This window comes from Aquarana catesbeiana, linkage group LG04, assembly GCF_042186555.1.
Source record: "Aquarana catesbeiana isolate 2022-GZ linkage group LG04, ASM4218655v1, whole genome shotgun sequence".
In the NCBI taxonomy this organism is placed as follows: Eukaryota; Metazoa; Chordata; class Amphibia; order Anura; family Ranidae; genus Aquarana; species Aquarana catesbeiana.
In genome coordinates, this window is record NC_133327.1 from 138,273,587 (window position 1) to 138,297,834 (window position 24,248).

The window sequence follows — 24,248 nt, forward strand, 5'->3', positions numbered from 1 at the left end:
TGTTCGGACATTCCGACAACAAAATCCTAGGATTTTTTCCGACAGATGTTGGCTCAAACTTGTCTTGCATACACACGGTCACACAAAGTTGTCGGAAAATCCGATCGTTCTATACGCGGTGACGTAAAACACGTACGTCAGGACTATAAACGGGGCAGTGGCCAATAGCTTTCATCTCTTTATTTATTCTGAGCATGCGTGGCACTTTGTCCGTCGGATTTGTGTACACACGATAGGAATTTCCGACAACGGATTTTGTTATCGGAAAATTTTAGCTCCTGCTCTCCAACTTTGTGTGTCAGAAAATCCGATGGAAAATGTCCGATGGAGCCCACACACGGTCGGAATTTCCGACAACACGCTCCGATCGGACATTTTTCCGACCGTGTGTACGGGGCATAAGTGTTTCTCAAGGTATTGGCAAGTCCTGAATGCTGCAGAGACCAGTGCCACACCATTATGTGGCACCAATTCTTGTAGTATTCTGTGAGTTCAGGGCATCTGAAGGGGACAGTTCTTTGACCCCCCCCCCCCCCATGCTCACAGGAAGTGGGTGTCTTTCATCCTAAGGCCTGATTCATACCTATGCATTTTTAGTGCTTTTGCATTTTGCAGATTTGCACTACAGAACGTGTTTCATAGGAAACCATGGTAAATGGACTGTATTGCAAATATGCAAAAAGCACTAAAAATGCATAGGTGTGAATAAATGCATAGGTGTCAATCGGGCCTCAGGCTGGATTCACACCTATGCTTTTCTAGTGCTTTTTGCATTTTGAAGATTTGCACTACAGTCCATTTACTATGGTTTCCTATGGAACACGTTCTGTAGTGCAAATCTGCAAAATGCAAAAAGCACTAAAAATTCATAGGTGTGAATCCAGCCTAAGAGGACAAACACTGGGTTGCAGAGCAGTGAGGGAGGAAAGTACCTGAAACAGATTGGATATGGCAGTGAGAGCTTGTTTTTACTTTTGCAGAGCAATAACTTTCTTTTTTTTTCTTAGAGTATAGCATGTTACCTATGCACTGCACCCCCCCCGATCCCCTCCCCCGACCCCCTGTTTTGACAGCTAGCAGAGGATCTTCACACTCCCGCTAGCTGTCACAATCTGAAAAGGAATGTGGCCGTGTCATCCATCCAGAGTTCTGTGAATGGGAAAACTACAAGGGCCAACAGACTATGTGTTGAGTGCTGTGGTGGTTCATTGAGCTTCCTGTCACAGTGCAACTGCCTGCTGGTATCAGAGGTATGGACAGACAGCTACACACAGTCTGCAGAACTGTAGCATTCAATGCTTTACAGGTTCCTAACAAAAGAATAATAAATGTATGTTTTGTCCTGCAAAAAAAAAAAAAAATTTGCATCTATTTTATTTTTTGTAAAGGTAAACAACCTTTCCTGACATTTACCCTATAGGTAAGCATATAATAAGGCTTACCTATATGTAGTATAAATATCCCCTAAACGTGCACCTTTAAGGAGATATTTACATTACATGCAGCCAGTGACGTGACTGGCGCATGCGCTCTGAAGGAATGGCCACCCTTGCCCTTCCTTTTGTTCCTTGTGCCATGAACACGACGTCATCACGGCACCGGCCAATCACAGAGCCAGAGCCCGCGAACCCGGAAGCAAGACGGGGGAAGATGGGAGCGTCTGCAGCGCTGACATCTTGGCGCTGGAGGAGCTTCGTTTTAAGATAAGTTTAACATATTGTGCTAGTATGCGGTACATACTAGCACATTATACCTCTACCGCGCAGGTACAAAACCACTTTAAGGGCTTCTTTGGATTATTAGAACCAGGCAGCAGATTCCTGTCGCTGGGATCACAGGTATATGTGAACTTCTGCAGCCAGGAAGCCTGTGCAAAGCAATGACCGGCAAACAGGAGCCGAAGCTGTCCACTTGTATAGACACATCCAGTGGTCACCTGCGGTTAGGAACAGATGTCCAACCCTTGTAGCAATTTGTCTGCATCCAGGATCGAGCATCTGTCCCTAACTGCTGGATGTGCGAATAAATGTGACCAGCCAGCCTGTCATTGCGATGTACAAGCTTCCAGGCTGCTGCTGTTAACATACATCTGTGATCCCATCTGCAGGAATCCACTGTCCTGCCCTAATTGCACAAGTGAATGAGCTCCAAGTCTTCTGTTTTCTATTTTTGTTTTTTTGTTTTTTATGCTTCTGCACTGCACTAATGTATTCAGTTTCCATGTATAGATTTTAAGTGACCGTCCATCTTGTGTACACAGCGTGTAAAACTATGCACGATCTCCTATTGCTGCCCAGAAAAATATTAGGCATATTTAGAGTATGGAGGGCGTTCTATTTATAGAGAGCTGGTTATTTTAATTTCATGTAGCGTTCTCTGTCATCACAACATTAGAGTAATCATTTACAGCCCTTAGGAAGTGTAACCTGAAGCTACATGACCCAGAGTGCACTGCTTCTGTGTGATGTCACATCCTAGAAGAACAAGGAAGAGAAATGGCCCTGGAGCCTAGCACAGGTGAAATACTGCAATGATTAGTCATTAGGATACATTGGGATACAGTGGAGAATATCTCTCTGCAGAATATGCCTGACTAATTGTATGCATACTGGTTTGTTTTGTTTTTATCAGCAAATTCAAACCACGGTGTTCAAGTTTTAGTATAAAAATAGTGTAATTGTGTACACATTTCTGTAACCTCTCTACTGGCAAATATTTCAAAGGAGCATTCAAGATGCAAAGAAAAGATTTGTCAGTAGTGTTTACTGGTGCATTTTAGCAAGCTAGCCATGCTTGGTCTTGTAGTTCCTGGGCCAAAGATTTTCTATACTCGTGACTCTAAAATGACTTTTGTTTAGTCAGTGTCTCCTGTATGATGTACTGTTCACTTGTTCGTGGTGTATTAACTCGCATTGCAATAAGGCAGTTTGTTTAAAATGAATGAGCTGCCAAAGCACTAACGTACCTAAAACTGGGTGCGACCCCTTTTTTGAAATACAATGCACTACTGTGTGCTGCAAGGTAGGATTGTTGCATTGTGGGGTAGCATTGGATTGTCATTCTGAATCACACTGCAGTACTGTAACACATGATGCATTAGTGTAAACGGGCCCTTAAAGTATTTGAGTATGTATTCTGTTTCAAACCTGTACTTTAAAATGTTGGCTGGAGATTTAATAATCAAAAATATATTATATAATTTGTGCTCATAAGTTTACATACCCTGGCAGAATTTATGATTTCTTGGCCATTTTTCAGAGAATATAAATGATACCACAAAAATTTCTTTCACTCATGGTTAGTGTTTGGCTGAAGCCATTTATTATGGATCAACTATGTTTTAACCTTTTTAAATCATAACAAAAACTACCCAAATGACCCTGATCAAAAGTTTACATACCCCAGTTCCTAATACCGTGTATTGCCCCCTTTAACATCAATGACAGCTTAAAGTCTTTTGTGGTATTTGTGGATGAGGCTCTTTATCTTCTCAGATTGTAAAGCTGCCCATTCCTCTTGGCAAAAAGCCTCCAGTTCCTGTAAATTCTTGGGCTGTCTTGCATGAACTGCACGTTTTGAGATCTCCCCAGTGTGGCTCAATGATATTGAGGTCAGGAGACTGAGATGGTCACTCCAGAAACTCCACTTTATTCTGCTGTAGCCAATGACAGGTCGACTTGGCCTTGTGTTTTGGATCATTGTCATGTTGGAATGTCCAATTACGTCCCATGTGCAGCTTCCTGGCTGAATGCAAATGTTCCTCCAGTATTTTTTTGATAACATACTGCATTCATCTTGCCATCAATGTTGACAAAATTTCCTGTGCCTTTTTGTAGCTCACACATCCCCAAAATATCAGTGATCCACCTCCTTGTTTCACAGTGGGAATGGTGTACCTTTCGTCATAGGCCTTGTTGACTCCTCTCCAAATGTAGCATTTACGGTTGTGGCCAAAAAGCTAAATTTTGGTCTCCTCACTCCAAAAGACTTTGTGCCAGAAGGTTTGAGGCTTGTCTCTGTGCTGTTTTGGGTATTGTAAGCGGGATACTTTGTGGCATTTGCGTAGTAATGGCTTTCTTCTGGTGACTTGACCATGCAGCCCATCTTGCTTCAAGTGCCTCCTTATTGTGCATCTTGAAACAGCCACACCACATGTTTTCAGAGAGTCCTGTATTTCACCTGAAGTTATTTGTGGGTTTTTCTTTGCATTCCGAACAATTTTCCTGGAAGTTGTGGCTGAAAATTTAGTTTGGTCTACCTGACCGTGGTTTGGTTTCAACAGAACCTCTAATTTTTCACTTCTTGATTAGAGTTTGAACACTGCTGATTGGCATTCTCAATTCCTTGGATATCTTTTTATATCCCTTTCCTTTTTTATACAGTTCAACTACCTTTTCCCGCAGATCCTTTGACAATTCTTTTGCTTTCTCCATGACTCAGAATCCAGAAACATCAGTGCAGCACTGGATGAAAGATGCAAGGGTCTGTCAGGAGTCCAGAAACTCATTGACCTTTTACACACTTACACATACACACACACACACACACACACACATTACAAGCAAACAGATTACAGGTGCGGATGGTTACCTTTTAATAGCAATCCAAACCCCTTTGTGTCAACTTGTGCGCATGTTATCAGGCCAAAATCACCAGGGTATGTAAACCTTTTTTGATCGGGGTCATTTGGGTAGTTTCTGTTGTGATTTATGAATTAAAGAGTAAACACAGTTGATTGATAATAATTGGCTTCAGCCAAACACTAACCATGAGAGAAATAAAGGTTTTTGTGTTATCATTCATATTCTCTGAAAAATGGCCAAGAAATCATAAATTCTGCCAGGGTATGTAAACTTATGAGCACAACTGTATGTGTGTGTATAATGATGATCTCTCACAAAAGTGAGTACACCCCTCACGTTTTTGTAAATATTTTATTATATCTTGTCACATGACAACACTGAAGAAATTACACTTTGCTACAATGTAAAGTAGTGAGTGTACAGCTTGTATAACAGTGTAAATTTGCTGTCCTCTCAAAATAACTCAACGCACATCCATTAATGTCCGCTGGCAACAAAAGTGAGTACACCCCTAAGTGAAAATGTCCAAATTGGGCCCAAAGTGTCAATATTTTGTGTGGCCACCATTATTTTCCAGCACTACCTTAACCCTCTTGGGCATGACATCTATGCAGACCAATTTGATGCAGCATGCGGCGTATGGTCTGAGCACTGACAGACTGACCCACACCCCTTCAACCTCTGCAGCAATGCTGCCAGCACTTATAGGTCTGTTTCCCAAAGATATCCTCTAGAAATGTTGCTTAGCACGTGCACTCAACTTTGGTCGACCATGGCAAGGCCTGTTCTGAGTGGAACCTTTCCTGTTAAACTGCTGTATGGTCTTGGCCACCGTGCTGCATCTCAGTTTCAGGGTCTTGGCAACCTTCTTATAGCCTAGGCCATCTTTATGTAGAGCAACAATTCCCTTTTTCAGATCCTCAGAGTTCTTTGCCATGAGGTGCCATGTTGAACTTCCAGTGACCAGTATGAGGGAGTTAGAGTGATAACGCCAAATTTAACACACCTGCTCCCCATTCACACCTGAGACCTTACAACACTAACGAGTCACATGACACTGGGGAGGGAAAATGGCTAATTTGGACATTTTCACTTAGAGGTGTACTCACTTTTGTTGCCAGCGGTTTAGACATTAATGGCTGTGTGTGTTATTGAGGGGACCGCAAATTTACACTGTTATACAAGCTGTACACTCACTACTTTACATTGTAGCAAAGTGTAATTTCTTCCGTGTTGTCACATGAAAAGATATAATAAAATATTTACAAAAATGTGAGGGGGTGTACTCACTTTTGCGAGATACAATATAAATGTATATTGTAAATCTACATATTTATTTATTTAATGCAACGATACAGACAGTGGGGGTTATTTACTAAAACTGGAGAGTGCAAAATCTGGTGCAGCTCTGCAAAGAAACCAATCAGCTTCCAGGTTTTATTATCGAAGCTTAAAGCGTTTGTTACCCTAAAAAAAAAAAAAAAAAAAAAAATCCTGTTCCCTTAAAGCAGTTCTTGTGCTTTTTTTTTCCCCTGTATCACCTGAAATACCTGACTGATCCTGCCACTTTCTGCCCTTCCCACTGTAAACTGACCACAGTTTATCATGGCTGCTGAGCCCTGACACCGTGGTGAGTTTACATGCCTCCGTCATCCGCAGCCCTGCTCTCCTGTGTCGTCCTCCCCTGCCTGTCAGCTCATACCAGTGGCCGCCCCCTTCCTGCTGGTATCATAAGTTTGTTTTGTTACAGTGGGGCACAGCATTTATTATAACAGAGAGGATTGTAGTATGTGTTTTTGTAAATAATCTGCTGATAAATACCTTATTTTATAGCACCGATTGGTGGTCATGTGACTGGCCATCTCTTTCTCTTCTCCTCCTGGCCAATGTCAGTGGGGGTTTCTTGGCTCCGCCCACTTTGCTGTCAGACCTGAAGAGGAGAGAGGCGGCCGTTCATGTGACCGGCGCTATAAAATAAGGTATTGGTGGATTTTTTACAAAACGCATACAGTGGGGTACAGAATTTGTTATGACTGAGAGGATTGTAGCAACAACACTAATTGGCCTAACAACCACTTTTAATTGAACAATCTGAAGTTAGAAGCTGATTGGCTACCATGCACAGCTGCACCCGATACTGAATGCTCCAGTTTTAGAACATCTCTCCCACAGTATGCTTTGAGTGGAAGTAAAGGTATATGAATTTATAGTAGCCAACATTGTGAGTTTTGAGGATGTGGAAATTTTCAGGTTAAGGGTGTGTTGGTGGGTAACTATAGGTCGCAGCCTCATGTAGGTAGTTTTTTGGGGGTTTTTTTGTTTGTTTGTTTTTTTTTTTTTTTTTTCTTTCTCTCTCACATTCTCATATCTTTTTGTCTCCTCTGTCATATAAATACCTGAAAGTTGGCAAGTTCAGAAGATTTGACTTGCATTGCACTTGTCTTAGCAGTTGGTGTTCATACAACACCATGGGGGTAGTTGAGTGCCCTGCATGTATAACTAGATGAAAAATAAACACAATGTTTGTGTTGGATGTGATACATGTGTGCATTTCAAAAAAGATAACTGTTCTTTTATTATAGTTGTCCTTTAACCAGTTCCTGTCCCTTCACTGTTTATAAAAGGCGGCAAGTTTGAAGCAAGTACAAGATGGAAGCTATTAGCTATTGAACTTACATTTTCTAGTCCCGTCGTACGTGTTGTACGTCACCTCGTTCTGGACGGTCGGACTTTGGTGTGATCGTGTGTAGGCAAGACCGCTTCAGCGGAATTCCGTTGGAGAAACCGTTGGAGTTTATTCCAACGGCAAAGCCGGTCGTGTGTACGCAACATAAGTCTAAACTGGTAACCTATAAAGGCTTTTAAAGCATTGCCTAGAGTTTTTTTAGGTAACTTAGTTTGGCGCTGTTCCATGGGTGTATGCAGTTTTAAAGCCTGACATGTTTGGTATCTATTTACTCAGCGAAACATCATCCTTTTAATATTTTACCAAATACATTGGGTATTATTTTGTGTTTTTGCACATTAAAAACCTTTTAAAGTGTATCTATTCCAAAACATTTGAAAAACTGCTGCGCAAATATCGTGCGACACAAAAATATGCAACATCCACCATTTTATTCTCTAGGGCCTCTGCTTAAAAAAATATAAATTCTGATTTTTACATGTGGGAGGAGAATGTCAGAATTGGCCTGGACTGGAAGGGGTTAATTCTCCCTCTCAACAACCTCTCCAGGTCCTATACCTGCAGAAGCATCACCAGCATATCACAAGCTCAGTTTAGAGCCTTTTATTAATCACAGACCTAAAAAAAAAAAAAAAAAAAACAGCAGTGATATTGCAGAGCCCAGAATAGCCCCTTCATTGAGGACAGAAGAGGCTGTTTTTAAATGTGTGTGATTAATAAATCTCTTTTGAAGAATTTGGTCAGCGGCACCAATCGGTCATTACAGCACTCAGTGGAACTTGTGCACCAAAATTCTTATAATTTTTTTTACTTGCCTGCTTCCCCTAAACTAAAACTTCAGAATATATGCCTCTAGTAAAAAAAAACTATTATTGGCTCCTTTCCTATCCACCGTGACTGGTAACATTTATATTTTGTGTGAATTACAGATGCACCACCTTTGAACCCTGTGGTGGCCCCTTTGGCATGGATGCTGGGGACCTGGGTGTCTGATCCCCTTGGGGAGGGTGAGTTTCCCTCTATACCATCATTTCGCTACATGGAGAAAGCTGTCATATCACACGTTGGCCAGCCTATGCTGAATTTCACGTGAGTAGCCTGTAGACGAAAGATTGATTTGCTGTTTGCTAATGGTCAAAAATAATTATCCCTGATTTTATACAGTCATTATTCTTCATATGATATGCCAATTTCAGCTGGTTCCTGATGAACCGACTGAAATTCACTCCATCGGTGGCCCTGTTGTCACACTCCTGCCTGACGTTCTTCGATTGAAAGATTGAAGGCGCAAACAGAAAATTTGTCTGAATTTAGTTCAATACAGCTGCTGTGCGGGTATTCTGACAGCCACCAGTGCCAGCTGTCAGAATACAAAAACCACAGTAGGAAATTCATCAATTCATGCTGTTTAGTCGGTAAGCTGACCATAAAATCTTTTAACCACTTGCCGACCGCCTCACGCATATATACGTGAACAAAATGGCACGGGCAGGCAAAATCGCGTACCTGGTACGTGATTGCCTTCCCTTTGGGCGGGGGGTCCGATCGGACTCCCCCCCCCCGGTGCCAGCGGCGGTCGGCTTCGGTCTGGGAGCGTTGAGAGGCGAGGGGGTGGCCATCCGATCGTGGCCCCCCCCCCCTCGCGATCGCTCCCAGCCAATGAGAAACATCCCCTGCCTGTGTATAGTACACACAGGCAGAGGATGTGATGTCACCTCTCCTCGGCAGTTTCCGTTCCGGCGCCGAGGAGAGAAGACTTCACAGTGAGTGAACACACACACAGTAGAACATGCCAGGCACACCCCCGATCGCCCCCCGATCACCCCTCACCCCCCCCCCCCCGTCACACTGACACCAAGCAGTGTTTTTTTTTTTTTTTTGTTTTTTTTTTCCTGATTACTGCATTGGTGTCAGTTTGTGACAGTTAGAAGTGGTAGGGCAGTTGGTGTTAGCCCCCTTTAGGTCTAGGGTACCCCCCTAACCCCCCCTAATAAAGTTTTAACCCCTTGATCACCCCCTGTCACCAGTGTCGCTAAGCGATCATTTTTCTGATCGCTGTATTGGTGATGCTAGTTAGGGACGTAAATATTTAGGTTCGCCGTCAACGTTTTATAGCGACAGGGACCCCCATATACTACCTAATAAATGTTTTAACCCCTTGATTGCCCCCTAGTTAACCCTTTCACCGCTGATCACCGTATAACCGTTACGGTTGACGCTGGTAGTTCGTTTATTTTTTATAGTGTCAGGGCACCCGCCGTTTATTACCGAATAAAGGTTTAGCCCCCTGATCGCCCGGCGGTGATATGCGTCGCCCCGGGCTGCGTCAGATTAGCGCCAGTACCGCTAACACCAACGCACGCAGCATACGCCTCCCTTAGTGGTATAGTATCTGAACGCATCAATATCTGATCCGATCAGATCTATACTAGCGTCCCCAGCAGTTTAGGGTTCCCAAAAACGCAGTGTTAGCGGGATCAGCCCAGATACCTGCTAGCACCTGCGTTTTTCCCCTCCGCCCGGCCCAGCCCAGCCCACCCAAGTGCAGTATCGATCGATCACTGTCACTTACAAAACACTAAACGCATAACTGCAGCGTTCGCAGAGTCAGGCCTGATCCCTGTGATCGCTAACAGTTTTTTTGGTGAACTGGCAAGCACCTGCCCCAGGCAGCGTCAGGTTAGTGCCAGTACCGCTAACACCCACGCACGCACCGTACACCTCCCTTAGTGGTATAGTATCTGAACGGATCAATATCTGATCTGATCAGATCTATACTGGCGTCCCCAGCAGTTTAGGGTTCCCAAAAACGCAGTGTTAGTGGGATCAGCCCAGATACCTGCTAGCACCTGCGTTTTGCCCCTCCGCCTGGCCCGGCCCAGCCCACCCAAGTGCAGTATCGATCGATCACTGTCACTTACAAAACACTAAACGCATAACTGCAGCGTTCGCAGAGTCAGGCCTGATCCCTGCGATCGCTAACAGTTTGTTTGGTAGCGTTTTGGTGAATTGGCAAGCACCAGTGGCCTAGTACACCCCGGTCGTAGTCAAACCAGCACTGCAGTAACACTTGGTGACGTGGCGAGTCCCATAAGTGCAGTTCAAGCTGGTGAGGTGGCAAGCACAAGTAGTGTCCCGCTGCCACCAAGAAGACAAACACAGGCCCGTCGTGCCCATAATGCCCTTCCTGCTGCATTCGCCAATCCTAATTGGGAACCCACCACTTCTGCAGCGCCCGTACTTCCCCCATTCACATCCCCAACCAAATGCAGTCGGCTGCATGAGAGGCATTTTCTTTATGTCCTCCCGAGTACCCCTACCCAGCGAACCCCCCCCAAAAAAGATGTTGTGTCTGCAGCAAGCGCGGATATAGGCGTGACACCCGCTATTATTGTCCCTCCTGTCCTGACAATCCTGGTTTTTGCATTGGTGAATGTTTTGAACGCTACCATTCACTAGTTGAGTATTAGCGTAGGGTACAGCATTGCACAGACTAGGCACACTTTCACAGGGTCTCCCAGGATGCCATCGCATTTTGAGAGACCCGAACCTGGAACCGGTTACAGTTATAAAAGGTACAGTTACAAAAAAAAGTGTAAAAAAAAAAAAAAAAAACACAAACAAAAATATAAATTAAAAAAAAAATAGTTGTCGTTTTATTGTGTTCTCTCTCTCTCTCTCTCTCTCTCTCTCTCTCTCTCTCTCTCTCTCTATTCTCTCTCTCTCTCTCTCTCTCTATTCTCTCTCTCTCTCTCTCTCTCTCTCTCTCTCTCTTCTCTCTCTCTCTCTCTCTCTCTCTCTCTCTCTCTCTCTCTCTCTCTATTCTCTCTCTCTCTCTCTCTCTATTCTCTCTATTCTCTCTCTCTCTCTCTCTATTCTCTCTCTCTCTCTCTATTCTCTCTCTCTCTCTCTATTCTCTCTATTCTCTCTATTCTCTCTCTCTCTCTCTCTCTCTATTCTCTCTCTCTCTCTCTCTCTCTATTCTCTCTCTCTCTCTCTCTCTCTCTCTATTCTCTCTCTCTCTCTCTCTCTCTCTCTATTCTCTCTATTGTTCTGCTCTTTTTTACTGTATTCTATTCTGAAATGTTTTATTGTTATTATGTTTTATCATGTTTGCTGTTCAGGTATGCAATTTTTTATACTTTACCGTTTACTGTGCTTTATTGTTAACCATTTTTTTTGTCTTCAGGTACGCCATTCACGACTTTGAGTGATTATATCAGAATGATACCTGCAGGTTTAGGTATTATCTTGGTATCATTCTTTTTAGCCAGCAGTCGGCTTTCATGTAAAAGCAATCCTAGCGGCTAATTAGCCTCTAGACTGCTTTTACAAGCAGTGGGAGGGAATGCCCCCCCCCCCCCCCCCCCCCCCCGTCTTCCGTGTTTTTCTCTGGCTCTCCTGTCTCAACAGGGAACCTGAGAATGCAGCCGGTGATTCAGCCAGCTGACCATAGAGCTGATCAGAGACCAGAGTGGCTCCAAACATCTCTATGGCCTAAGAAACCGGAAGCTACGAGCATTTTATGACTTAGATTTCGCCGGATGTAAACCGCGCCATTGGGAAAGCATTTTATCACACCGATCTTGGTGTGGTCAGATGCTTTGAGGGCAGAGGAGAGATCTAGGGTCTAATAGACCCCAATTTTTTCAAAAAAGAGTACCTGTCAATACCTATTGCTATCATAGGGGATATTTACATTCCTTGAAATGATTTAAAAAAGATAAAAAAGCAAAAAAATAATAAAGAAAAAAAAAAGCACCCCTGCCCCCCCTGCTCTCGCGCTAAGGCGAACGCAAGCGTCGGTCTGGCGTCAAATGTAAACAGCAATTGCACCATGCATGTGAGGTATCACTGCGAAGGTCAGATCGAGGGCAGTCATTTTAGCAGTAGACCTCCTCTGTAAATCTAAAGTGGTAACCTGTAAAGGCTTTTAAAAATGTATTTAGTTTGTTGCCACTGCACGTTTGTGCGCAATTTTAAAGCATGTCATGTTTGGTATCCATGTACTCGGCCTAAGATCATCTTTTTTATTTCATCAAACATTTGGGCAATATAGTGTGTTTTTTAGTGCATTAAAATTTAAAAAAGTGTGGTTTTTCCCCAAAAAATGTGTTTGAAAAATCGCTGCGCAAATACTGTGTGGGGAAAAAAAATGAAACACCCACCATTTTAATCTGTAGGGCATTTGCTTTAAAAAAATATATAATGTTTGGGGGTTCAAAGTAATTTTCTTGCAAAAAAAAATAATTTTTTCATGTAATCAAAAAGTGTCAGAAAGGGCTTTGTCTTCAAGTGGTTAGAAGAGTGGGTGATGTGTGACATAAGCTTGTAAATGTTGTGCATAAAATGCCAGGACAGTTCAAAACCCCCCCCCAAATGACCCCATTTTGGAAAGTAGACACCCCAAGCTATTTGCTGAGAGGCATGTCGAATCCATGGAATATTTTATATTGTGACGCAAGTTGCGAGAAAGAGACAATTTTTTTTTTTTTTTTTTGCACAAAGTTGTCACTAAATGATATATTTCTCAAACATGCCATGGGAATATGTGAAATTACACCCCAAAATACATTCTGTTGCTTCTCCTGAGTATGGGGATACCACATGTGTGGGACTTTTTGGGAGCCTAACCGCGCACGGGTCCCCGAAAACCAAGCCCCGCCTTCAGGCTTTCTAAGGGCGTAAATTTTTGATTTCACTCTTCACTGCCTATCACAGTTTCGGAGGCCATGGAATGCCCAGGTGGCAAACCCCCCCCCCCCCCCAAATGACCCCATTTTGGAAAGTAGACACCCCAAGCTATTTGCTGAGCGGTATAGTGAGTATTTTGCAGACCTCACTTTTTGTCACAAAGTTTTGAAAATTGAAAAAAGAAAAAAAAATGTTTTTTTCTTGTCTTTCTTCATTTTCAAAAACAAATGAGAGCTGCAAAATACTCACCATGCCTCTCAGCAAATAGCTTGGGGTGTCTACTTTCCAAAATGGGGTCATTTGGGGGGGGTTTGTGCCACCTGGGCATCCCATGGCCTCCGAAACTGTGATAGGCAGTGAAGAGTGAAATCAAAAATGTACACCCTTAGAAATCCTGAAGGCGGTGATTGGTTTTCGGGGCCCCGTATGCGGCTAGGCTCCCAAAAAGTCCCACACATGTGGTATTCCCATACTCAGGAGAAGCAGCTAAATGTATTTTGGGGTGCAATTCCACATATGCCCATGGCCTGTGTGAGCAATATATCATTTAGTGACAACTTTGTGCAAAAAAAAAAAAAATTGTCACTTTCCCGCAACTTGTGTCAAAATATAAAATATTCCATGGACTCAACATGACTCAAAGCAAATAGCTTGGGGTGTCTACTTTCCAAAATGGGGTCATTTGGGGGGGTTTTACGCAATCTGGGCATTTTATGGCCTTCAAAACTGTGATAGGTAGTGAGGAGTAAAATCAAAAATCAAAAATTTTTATAGCACTGATTGCTGTATAAATGACAATGGTCCCAAAAATGTGTCAAAAATGTCCGACATGTCCGCCATAACGTTGTAGTCACAATAAAAATCGCTGATCGCCGCCATTACTAGTAAAAATTAATAAAAATGCCATAAAACTATCCCCTATTTTGTAAACGCTATAACTTTTGCGCAAACCAATCAATAAACGCTTATTGCGTTTTTTTTTTTTTTTTTTTTTTTTACCAAAAATAACGCAATAAGCGTTTATTGATTGGTTTGCGCAAAAGTTATAGTGTTTACAAAATAGGGGATAGTTTTATGGCATTTTATTAATTTTTACTAGTAATGGCGGCGATCAGCGATTTTTATTGTGACTACAACGTTATGGCGGACATGTCGGACATTTTTGACACATTTTTGGGACCATTGTCATTTATACAGCAATCAGTGCTATAAAAATGTACTGATTCCTGTGTAAATGACACTGGCAGTGAAGGGATTAACCACTAGGGGGCGGGGAGGGGTTAAGTATGTCCTAGGGGAGTGATTCTAACTGTAGGGGGGATGGGCTGTGTATGCGACGTCCCTGATCTCTGCTCCGATTACAGGGAGCAGAGATCAAGTGACACTGTCACTAGGCAGAACGGGGAGATGGTGTTTACAACGGCATCTCCCTGTTCGTCCTCTCCGTGAGGCATTCGCGGGTATGCCCGCGGCGATCGAGTTCGCGGGACCCGCGACCCGACTCACGGAGATTGTGGCAGGCGCACGGCGGCAAATTCAAAGTAACGTACAGGTACGTTACTTTGCGCATCCGTGCCATTCTGCCGACGTATATCTACAGGAGCCGGTCGGGAACCGGTTAACAAGGCCAGTACAAAGCCTCGTTGAAGCCGAAGCAAGTGTAAATGTGCCCTTAGTGTTATTACTGAGATATACTTGTGAAAAGACACCTTGTATGTCAAAAATGCTTAGAATGGTAGCACCATTATGACAGTTTTGGGGTGTGGCACTGGAGCAGTGTGGAAACAATGATGTGAACTGTCACACAGAACTTTATCTATGTATGCTGGAATGAGCTGTCTGTAGAATGAGTTTAGAGATTCATTCCTTTTTTGCGATCTACCTGTGTAAGTTATACTAATATCAATATAAGACCTGCATGTCCGCACAAGAGCTGGTCATACACTATTAACCACTTCAGCCCCGGAAGGATTTAGCCCCTTCCTGACCAGAGGACTTTTTACAATTTGGCACTGCGTCGCTTTAACTGCTAATTGCGCGGTCATGCAATGCTGTATCCAAACGAAATTTGCGTCCTTTTCTTCCCATAAATAGAGCTTTCTTTTGATGGTATTTGATCACCTCTGCCGTTTTTTATTTTTTGCGCTATACACGGAAAAAGACCGAAAATTTAGAAAAAAAATTTTCCACTTTTTGTTCTAAAAAAAAATCCAATAAACTTAATTTTAGTCATACATTTAGGCCAAAATGTATTCGGCCACATGTCTTTGGTAAAAAAAATGTCAATAAGTGTATATTTATTGGTTTGCGCAAAAGTTATAGCGCCTACAAACTAGGGTACATTTTCTGGAATTTACACAGCCTTTAACCACTTGCTTACTGGGCACTTAAACCCCCCTCCTATCCAGACCAATTTTCAGCTTTCGGCGCTGACGCACTTTGAATGACAATTGCGTGGTCATACAACACTGTACCCAAATGAAAATTTTATCATTTTTTCACCACAAATAGAGCTTTCTTTTGGTGGTATTTGATCACCTCTGCGGTTTTTACTTTTTATTAAAAAAATTTAAAAAACTGATTTTTTTTTTTTTTTTAAAAAAGTTTATTTTTTTATATTTTGTTTTAAAAAATTTTAAACGGGTAATTTTTCTCCTTCATTGATGTACGCTGATGAGGTGGCAGTGATGGGCACTGATAGGCGGCAGTGATGGGCACTGATGGGTGGCAGTGATGGGCACTGATGGGTGGCAGTGATGGGCAGCACTGGCAGGTGGCACTGATTGGCACTACAGGTGGGCATTGATAGGTGGTACTTGTGGGCACTGTTAGGTGGTACTTGTGGGCACTGTTAGGTGGTACTTGTGGGCACTGTTAGGTGGCACTGTGGGCACTATTAGGTGGCACTGTGGGCACTATTAGGTGGCACTTTTATTGGGCACTGATGAGGCAGATGTGCCTCTTCCACTTGGGGACCGATGTCCCTCACATCCGATCCGGTGATCGGCTTTTTTTTCTACTCGCGCTGTCAGCGTGAGTAAAAAAAAAAAAAACGATTACCGATCTTTTGTTTACATCATGTGATCAGCTGTCATTGGCTGACAGCTGATCACATGGTAAGGGGCCGGGACCGGCCCCTTACACAGATCGGTGATCAGCCGAGTATCAGTGACTCGGTGATCACAACGCGCCCAGCGCGCGCCCTGCAGGGCGCGCGCAGGGAGCGTGCACAGGGGAGGACGTCATATGACGTCCTCCCGGGAATGTAGGTCCGCGCTGTAGCCGTCATTCGGCTATAGGGCGGATGCCAAGCGGTTAATTTATGACTGCCTATGTCGTTTCTTGAGGTGCTAAAATGGCAGGGCAGTACAAAACCCCCACAAATGACCCCATTTTGGAAAGTAGACACCCCAAGGAAATTGTTGAGAGGCATGTTGAGCCCATTGAATATTTATTTTTTTTGTCCCAAGTGATTGAACAATGACAAAAAAAAAAAAAAAAATTACAAAAAAATTACAAAAAGTTTATCACTAAATGATATATTGCTCACACAGGCCACGGGCATATGTGGAATTGCACCCCAAAATACATTTAGCTGGTTCTCCTGAGTATGGGGATACCACATGTGTGGGACTTTTTGGGAGCCTAGCCGCGTACGGGGCCCCGAAATCCAATCACCGCCTTCAGGATTTCTAAGGGTGAACATTTTTTATTTTACTCCTCACTACCTATCACAGTTTTGAAGGCCATAAAATGCCCAGATTGCATAAAACCCCCCCCAAATGACCCCATTTTGGAAAGTAGACAGGAAGGGAGTAAATTCTTCCGGGGCTGAAGCGGCTAGAGTGGATGTAAACCCGATTTTTTTTTTTTTTTTTTTTTGGTCATAATGTAGAGTATACGATTTCCTATCATTTGAGCCCAGTCTAGCCACAAAGAGTTAATTTAGCTCTGAGCAATCCTCTTTTATTGTTCAGTGAGATAAAACTTGACAAACAGAGAAAAACTTTGTCAAATCCTCCCCTTTGCTGTGAGTGACAGGTGATTTACATCTCGTGCACTAGCCTAAGACACATGCAGTATTTTTTTAATTCCCACCCCCACTCCCGCTTTCTTCAGCAGCTCTGCAAGGATTGGCTGTTCCACACCTCAGCATGATTTGGCATACTGAAGTCATGTGGTTACTTTCATGTCTTTTCACTGGATGTTAGAGATCATAGCAGAAGTTCAGTGTTAGAAATACAAAGGAGAAAATGCATATTGACAAGGGGAGTGTAGAGGTGGGCGGGGAGTCTACTGACATCATGACTCCACCCACCGAGCTCCAGACAACAGACCCACCCACAGAATCTGCCGTTTTTCGGGTCTCATAACAGACAGAGGGGAGACATTTGACAGGTAAAGCAGGAGGCATGTATGTCCTTATAGATAACCCCAATGGCAGTAGTTTAGAAAGGATGACATTGGGTTTACATCCACTTTAAAGCTCTCTGAACACCAGTCAAAGCTCCTGTCACTAAATAAAATGGTTAGCTTACAATCCTGTTTACCCCTGCTTTTGCTTTGGCTTCGCTTCACAAATGATACCCCATGGTGCTTTAGTGGTGCTTCAGAGTGTCTTTAAAGCCCCCATAGAAGTCTGTGGCAAAGCTTGCTTGAAGCCTCATTAAAGCTCCACCGAAGCCTCACTGAAGCACCAAGCAAAAGTAGGTGTAAACAGGACTGTAATGCCGCATACACACGGTCGGAATTTCCGACAGAAAAAGTCAGATGGGAGCCTTTAGTCGGATAATCCGACCGTGTGTATGCCCCATCGGACTTTTTCTGTCGGCATTTCCGACAGACTTAGATAGAGAGCATGCTCTAAATTTTTCAGTTGGAAATGCCGACGGAGCTTGTCCCGTTGGCAAGTCTGACCGTGTGTACGCGGCATAAGAGCTCGTTTACACTTACTTCGGCTTCAACACACATGGAATGGCTAGTTTACACTTGCTTCAAAACAAGGCTTCGGACAGGCTTTGTTAAAGCTCTCTGAACTCTTGTCGCTAAATAAAAGGATTAGCTTACAGTCCTGTTTACACCTGCTTTTGCTTTGCTTTGCTTCAAAAATTATACACCATGTAGCTTCAGTGGTGCTTCAAAGCCTCCATAGAAGTCTATGGCAAAGCCCGCTTGAAGTCTCATTGAAGCACCAAGCAAAAGCAAGGTGTACACAGGAATGTAATCTAACCATTTTATTTAGTGACCGGGGCTTTTGACTGGCGTTCAGAGAGCTTTAACAGTGTGTACGATGCCATGTTTTGAAGCAAGTGTAAACTAGCCCTCAGTCGCGCTCTTTTTCACTTGCATGTTGTGGCTGGTAAAAGCTGCTGCTTCACCATGACCTATGTATATATGGGACAACTGCCAGAAGTGGTGTTTCAACCTCCCATCATTCCAGATTATACATTTGCCTCATATTAGGGTTTTGTGCATCAACAGCAGACTGTGTTTACAGTGTATGTTTCTGTAATATAACGAATAATCTCAGTACTCATTACAACACCATTCTTTCTTCAAGATTTAATGTGTCCCAAATTCTTCCAAATAAATCACTGAATGGATATAGATCACATGATGGAGGTATAGTGTTGAATATGACTCCAGAATGATAGATGCAAGTTATAAAGAAGGAACAGTTGTATTTATTACATGAAGAGAGCATTTAGAAGGCATGTGATGAGAAATGATATATGTATGGGTAATGTTATTATGCAGGTTTTGTGCCTCCAACCCTGAAACTGGGAAGCCACTGCACAGAGAGTGTGGATTCATCCGTGTGAAGCCGGGAACCAACCAGGTGGCATTTGTATGTGCCCAGAACATAGGTACTGCTACAATGTAGTGTTTTCACATGTTTATTGCTATTCTTCATTTTAATTGAGTAGTTATTAAAGCCTAACTCCTGGAAGCAAGCTTGTTAACTTCTCATTTCTTTTGTCTAGGGGACTTAGTCAGAATGTTGAGTTTACTACCACTATCGTCCTTTAAAATCATTTATAAACCATATATATGGTGCTGTGTTTGTAAACGGGCTTTGCTGTTCTGTAGAAAACGAGCCATGTGCAACTTCAGGACGTCACCGGCGCATGCGCACATTTGAGGCGATTCACAGGATGCTCTGTGTGCTGTCTGTCTATTCCAGAGGTTGCTGTGCCTATGTAATCCACTGCATTGCAATCCCACAAGAGTACGGCACAATACACAGCTTCCTGAAACGCCCTTACTACAAGAAAGGGCTGAAGTTTCATACAGGATCAGTGCCGGAAAAGAACAGTAAACGTGATGCTGGCTTTGGATGAGGGGCATAGGAAAAAAAAAACTGCTGTAAAAAAGTAAGCAAAAACCATGGGAGATAATCGATAAGGCAGAATGGTGTAAAACACATTTGTGTCCTGGCTGTATTGAATTTCAGGAATTGAATTGCTGAGTTTACTACCGCTTTTAAAAGCAGTTTCACATACTTAATCTTCGCTTCCCCCGCAGCGTGCACTCCCCAGTTCTCCAGCGGTGGACTGTTCCTTGGCGTCCTCACATCCTTTTCAGGGCTATGGTCCCTGCATTGGTCTTTATGATGTCAAAGAACCTTAGACTGCTGAATGTCAAAGAACCTTAGACTGCTGGAGCATATGGGATAAGAGGCATGGCAAGGATTGTTCTAGTAGTTTGGAGGAGCCAGCAGGAGTGGAGGATTTGATAAGTGCTTTATAAAGTCCCCTAGACAGAAATGTGCAGTTAACGCTACAAGTGTAGGTGCAGCTCCACTGCAAGGGAGAATTAGAATTTAGGCTTCCTGGAGTTCAGCTTTTATTATAAATTGTGAAGTTGGAGTACATGTGTGAGTTTTTTTTTTTGTTTTTTTTTTCTTTAATGCATAGTTAAACCTTTTGGTAGTTTCACTAGAGCATGATAAAGTGATAAAGAATCTGTATTTTCTGTTGCATTCTCTATAGTATAAATTTAAGATAAAATGCAGCAGGAAGGGTGGGACTTCCTATTATTGGCCAAAGCCCAGGAACTGAAGGACAAAGACCTCACATTTTAAATACCCTAAGACATAAACAAAACTGTCAGGAGGGCTAACTCTCAGCAGCTACCAAAAGTTGAAATATCTGTTTTAGGTGAACTGGACCCCTATTTGCCCTATTGTTTGTTTGGTTTTTTTTTTTGTTTTGTTTTTAATTTTAGGTACATGGACTATTCGCCAATTTGTGTTTTTTTTTTTTTTTTTTTTTTTAACCCACTTTTATTTTAAATGAGAAATTCCTTTACATAAACTTTCCATTTGCAGGAGTTCATCAGAATCACACAGACAGAAAAACATAAGGCATTGGCCTCCTGGCTGTTGAGTTGCTCAACTTGGTCCTCTCAATGCCTATTGGAGCACTGTCTGACTACTAGACAATGTCCCACTCTGTTCTCATCAGATGACAGTCTGGTCAACAATACAGCCTCTTGGTTGATTGGACTGCTCAGTTCCCTGAGTCTGCCTCCACCCAGACCAGAACTTTCCCTTTAGGGGTCACCCTGGTCAAAGTGCCTGTTGGTCAAACCTGGACACAAACTCCCTGCATGCCTGTCCATATGCGTGCTGCTTTCTGCTGCATGCTTCTCCTGGAAAGTTGGGAGCCCTGGCTGCCTAGCCAGATTCCCTTTTTGTAGATCAACACCCACCTGGCAATCAGTCTTACACCTGCTCATGCATCCTTTCAGCCCAGGTTCACATTGATGCGATTTGACATGTCGCATGCCAAATTGGCGGCTGTTGCCAACAATAGTACCGTCCGAATCTGTGCGATGCCAACTTTGCGTCACCGCACCGATTCCCAAAAGTAGTTTCTGTACTACTTTTGGCGACTTCGGGTGCAATTTTTCAATAGATATCTGTGCCCCCGAAGTCAGACTGACATGCGGGTATGAAATCGTGTGAGTTCAGCTGAACTCACACGATTTCAATCCTGCAGCAGTGTGAACATGGGCTCACTACTGGACCATTCATTAACTGCCTCTTCAGACAGTGACAGATCTTCCATCTCTCACAATTATATACATGTACAATAAATTTAGGCCCAAACCTAAATTAGGATTGATTAAGCCTGGGTTCACACTAGCACGATCTCAGAGATCGAATGTGATTCGCACCTACACCGCAGGTGCCGATCACATGCGATCTTTGAGCAATGCGAGTTCAGTATACAGTTGTATGGCTGAACTCTCATTGGATTCGCACAGAAAATAGTGCAGGGACTTTTTTTTCCCCCGCACTAGAATCGGATCGCATGGGTGTTCTCACCTAATGCGATCCAATTCCTGTGTGAGTTCACAGTTCGCACTGCGATCTATGAACTAAATTAGGGGTGTCATTAACAATGACCCACAGCAGTTCGCACAAGGCAGTGTGAAATTATATATAATCTCTCTCTTTAAAGTATTCCACTGTCATATCCTTTGCCACCTATAACTATACTATATACTTCATGTACTGCCAGTATTAGCTGTGGTAGCTATATATTGTTTCACTGCAAAAATACACATAAAAACTCAATCCTAAACAACTAACTCTTGTCCGAAGCCATACTTTTAAAGGATAAGTCCAACTTTTGGGAAAAAATATATTAAATGCACATATGTTTGCAGGAAAAAAAATGTGTGTTTTTTTTTTTTTTTTTTTTTTTTTTTTTTAAGGAGCCTGGGGTGCAATGCCAGATTTCTCCAGACAAGGCCTGCAGTTGTAGTTAATGTATTCACAGGAAACTGTGAATGAATGACATGTGTTTCAAATGGTGACTACAGGTAGAGGATCCCCCCATCCACTGTCACAGGGAGGGTAGGCTGCAGCTGCTGGAATATGTTACATGTTCCAAAAGGTGAACTTAACTTATCCTTAAACTCCTAACCTCCCAGATTATTAAAATTTTCAGGAAGATTATGGCTTTTCAGACCATCTAAAAGCAGGCGTTGGTGATATCTTAATGTACAGAGTTTCCTTGCTCAGGATTATTGTAACTTGTTAGTTTATTTGAATTTGGCATAGCTTCAAGAAATTATTCCATGTTAATTTTTTTGTGTGCTCTGCAAAATGCAAATGCTCTGGTGGCTATAGAGCCAATACAGATTTTGTCACCTTTTGTTGTTGTGTTTCGGCTTTAGGTGTTGTGGAGGTGGAAGAGGGGGAAGTACAGGGGGAACAGCTCACTCTGACCTCACACTCGCTCAGCAGAATGAGTTTTGCAAAGGAGCCCCAAGTGCAGCAGGTAAGAACAGAATATTCTTCCGGAGTAGGAAAAGTGCACTTCTGGCAGGGTTTATAAATCTTCTTTGAATTTTATTAGAAACGATAAGAAACATAGACCCTGACATAGTGCAAGAAGATTATATGATAACAGGTACGGATTCAAAAGGAGTTTCTCTCCGCAAATATTGAACATTAAACAATGATGTAAAAATAACCAGGTAACTTTAAATTGTAAGGTGGTCAAATAGCAGAGCCATGCCTGAGATTGCGATACACTTAATGTCCAAAGAGGTGGCCCTTCAGCTGGGAACCATAGAAACTGAAGACAATGTAATCATCCATGGAACCAATAAGAGGTACGGCTCTTGCTTGTGGGCAAAATGCCAATTCCGAGGCAGAGAGGATCAAGAGAGATATGAAAAGATAAGGAGGATCCTGGAGGCATGCTGCAGAGATATTAACACGCGTTTATAGATTACAGTTCCAGGAAGTGTGTAGGCGGTTGTGTTTATGGGTAGTAATCTAACCAGGGCTGCCAGGTACATAGAAATTTATTGTGGCTATTAGTTAGGATCACTGTCAATTTCTCATTCACTAGAGTACCATGTACCTGACTTTTCACTGTCGAAGTTGAGAATCGGTGTCTTCCACGCTTTTGCAATCGCCTGTTTCGTGGCCGAGAATATATGGGTCACAAAAGCACATGTTTATAAATTTTCATTAAAAAATTGTTCGATTAATCAACAATCTGTATTTTATTTTATTACCTTTATTTTAAAGGTAATATATATTGTGTGTGTGTGTGTGTGTGTGTGTGTATGTATGTATGTATGTATGTATGTGTTCAGAACTGAAAAGTAACCTTTTTAAAACTTTTTCAGTTTTGTTATAGTCTTAAAGTCTTTCTCAATCTTTTTAACCCAGTAGATCTCCTAAATGTTTGTCTCGGGGACCCTTACTAAAACCAATTCATTGGGTGTAAATGGCAGAAAAAAGATAATCTGTGTCATGATGCTCGCTTTGCCAAATGGCATTGATCCTGCAACTATGCAGGCATCATAAATTGGGAGGTCAATTAGCCATAGTGCATGGAACCCTTAGCAATCTCTGGAGGAATCCTAGGGTTCTATAGAAACCTGGTTGAAAATGGCTGATCTGGATAATGCAGCAATAACAAATATGCTTATATTGTTGCGTAATAGGCATGAACATTTCACTTAGCATTTCCGTTGCATTTACCATGTGTCAATACACTCTTCATGTGAATGTCTGCTCTCTCAAGGGAAAACAAAACTGACTATCAGAATTTTGTTTAACAGATTGCTTGGTTGTATTTCATATTGCTAAGACACGCTCACTTTTGGTCATGCAGGGTCACAAAAAGTAGACATTTTTATACTTGTTTGTAGGTGATAATGTTTGCTATTACTATTTCACTAACGATATTTTCATTTTTTCCAGATTTCCCGTACCTTCCGTCTGACCCCTGAAGGAAAACTGGAACAGATAGTCTCCATGACAACCAGCACACAGGCCATGGCTCCTCATTTACGGGTTACATACAAGAAAGTGACCTCATAATTGCTTATGTAAAAGATTTGGAAAAGCCTTAAAGCTCACAGGACCTGATAATCAAAGCTGCTTATTGTTCTAGCCTGTCCTAATAAATGGTTTATTTTTCCAGAAACCTGAACTAAAGAATAATTATTAGTCCTCCTTATATTATTGTGAATTCTTTCTGCATTGATCAATTGACTTCATGCAAGTACGTTTTTATGTGTGATAGAGACCTTGAGGTCTAGGGATTGGGAGAGATATTTCTTTTTATACATCATGGGACACAGTTAGGCTAATATTCATTACCTGCTGGGTTATACTTCATCTCCAGGTGAATGGACACTGGTAGACCAAAGGTCTTTAGACCGGAAGTGATCCCCTATACAACTCCTCCCATACAGGAAGTACTTCAGTTTTTTACCAGTGTCTGCAAGGTGGCAGAGGTTACTGAGCC

The 24,248-nt window shown here is 42.5% G+C and overlaps 1 protein-coding gene across 2 annotated transcripts in view; it reads left to right on the top strand.

The window, feature by feature from the left end:
• THAP4 (THAP domain containing 4) overlaps nucleotides 1-23,924 on the top strand; it is a 40,688-nt gene extending 16,764 nt beyond the window's left edge. Inside the window, exons 1-5 of one of the 2 annotated variants that reach the window (XM_073625762.1) lie at nucleotides 2,387-2,517; nucleotides 8,199-8,358; nucleotides 18,721-18,830; nucleotides 22,153-22,256; nucleotides 23,699-23,924. In XM_073625762.1, the coding sequence (XP_073481863.1) occupies nucleotides 2,496-2,517; nucleotides 8,199-8,358; nucleotides 18,721-18,830; nucleotides 22,153-22,256; nucleotides 23,699-23,818 (516 nt within the window). In that variant the 5' untranslated portion in view covers nucleotides 2,387-2,495 and the 3' untranslated portion in view covers nucleotides 23,819-23,924. Of the gene's footprint in view, nucleotides 1-2,386; nucleotides 2,518-8,198; nucleotides 8,359-18,720; nucleotides 18,831-22,152; nucleotides 22,257-23,698 lie in introns of those variants that run through there. The other variant, XM_073625761.1, reaches the window with a different exon arrangement.
• The last annotated feature ends 324 nt before the right edge of the window (nucleotides 23,925-24,248 follow it).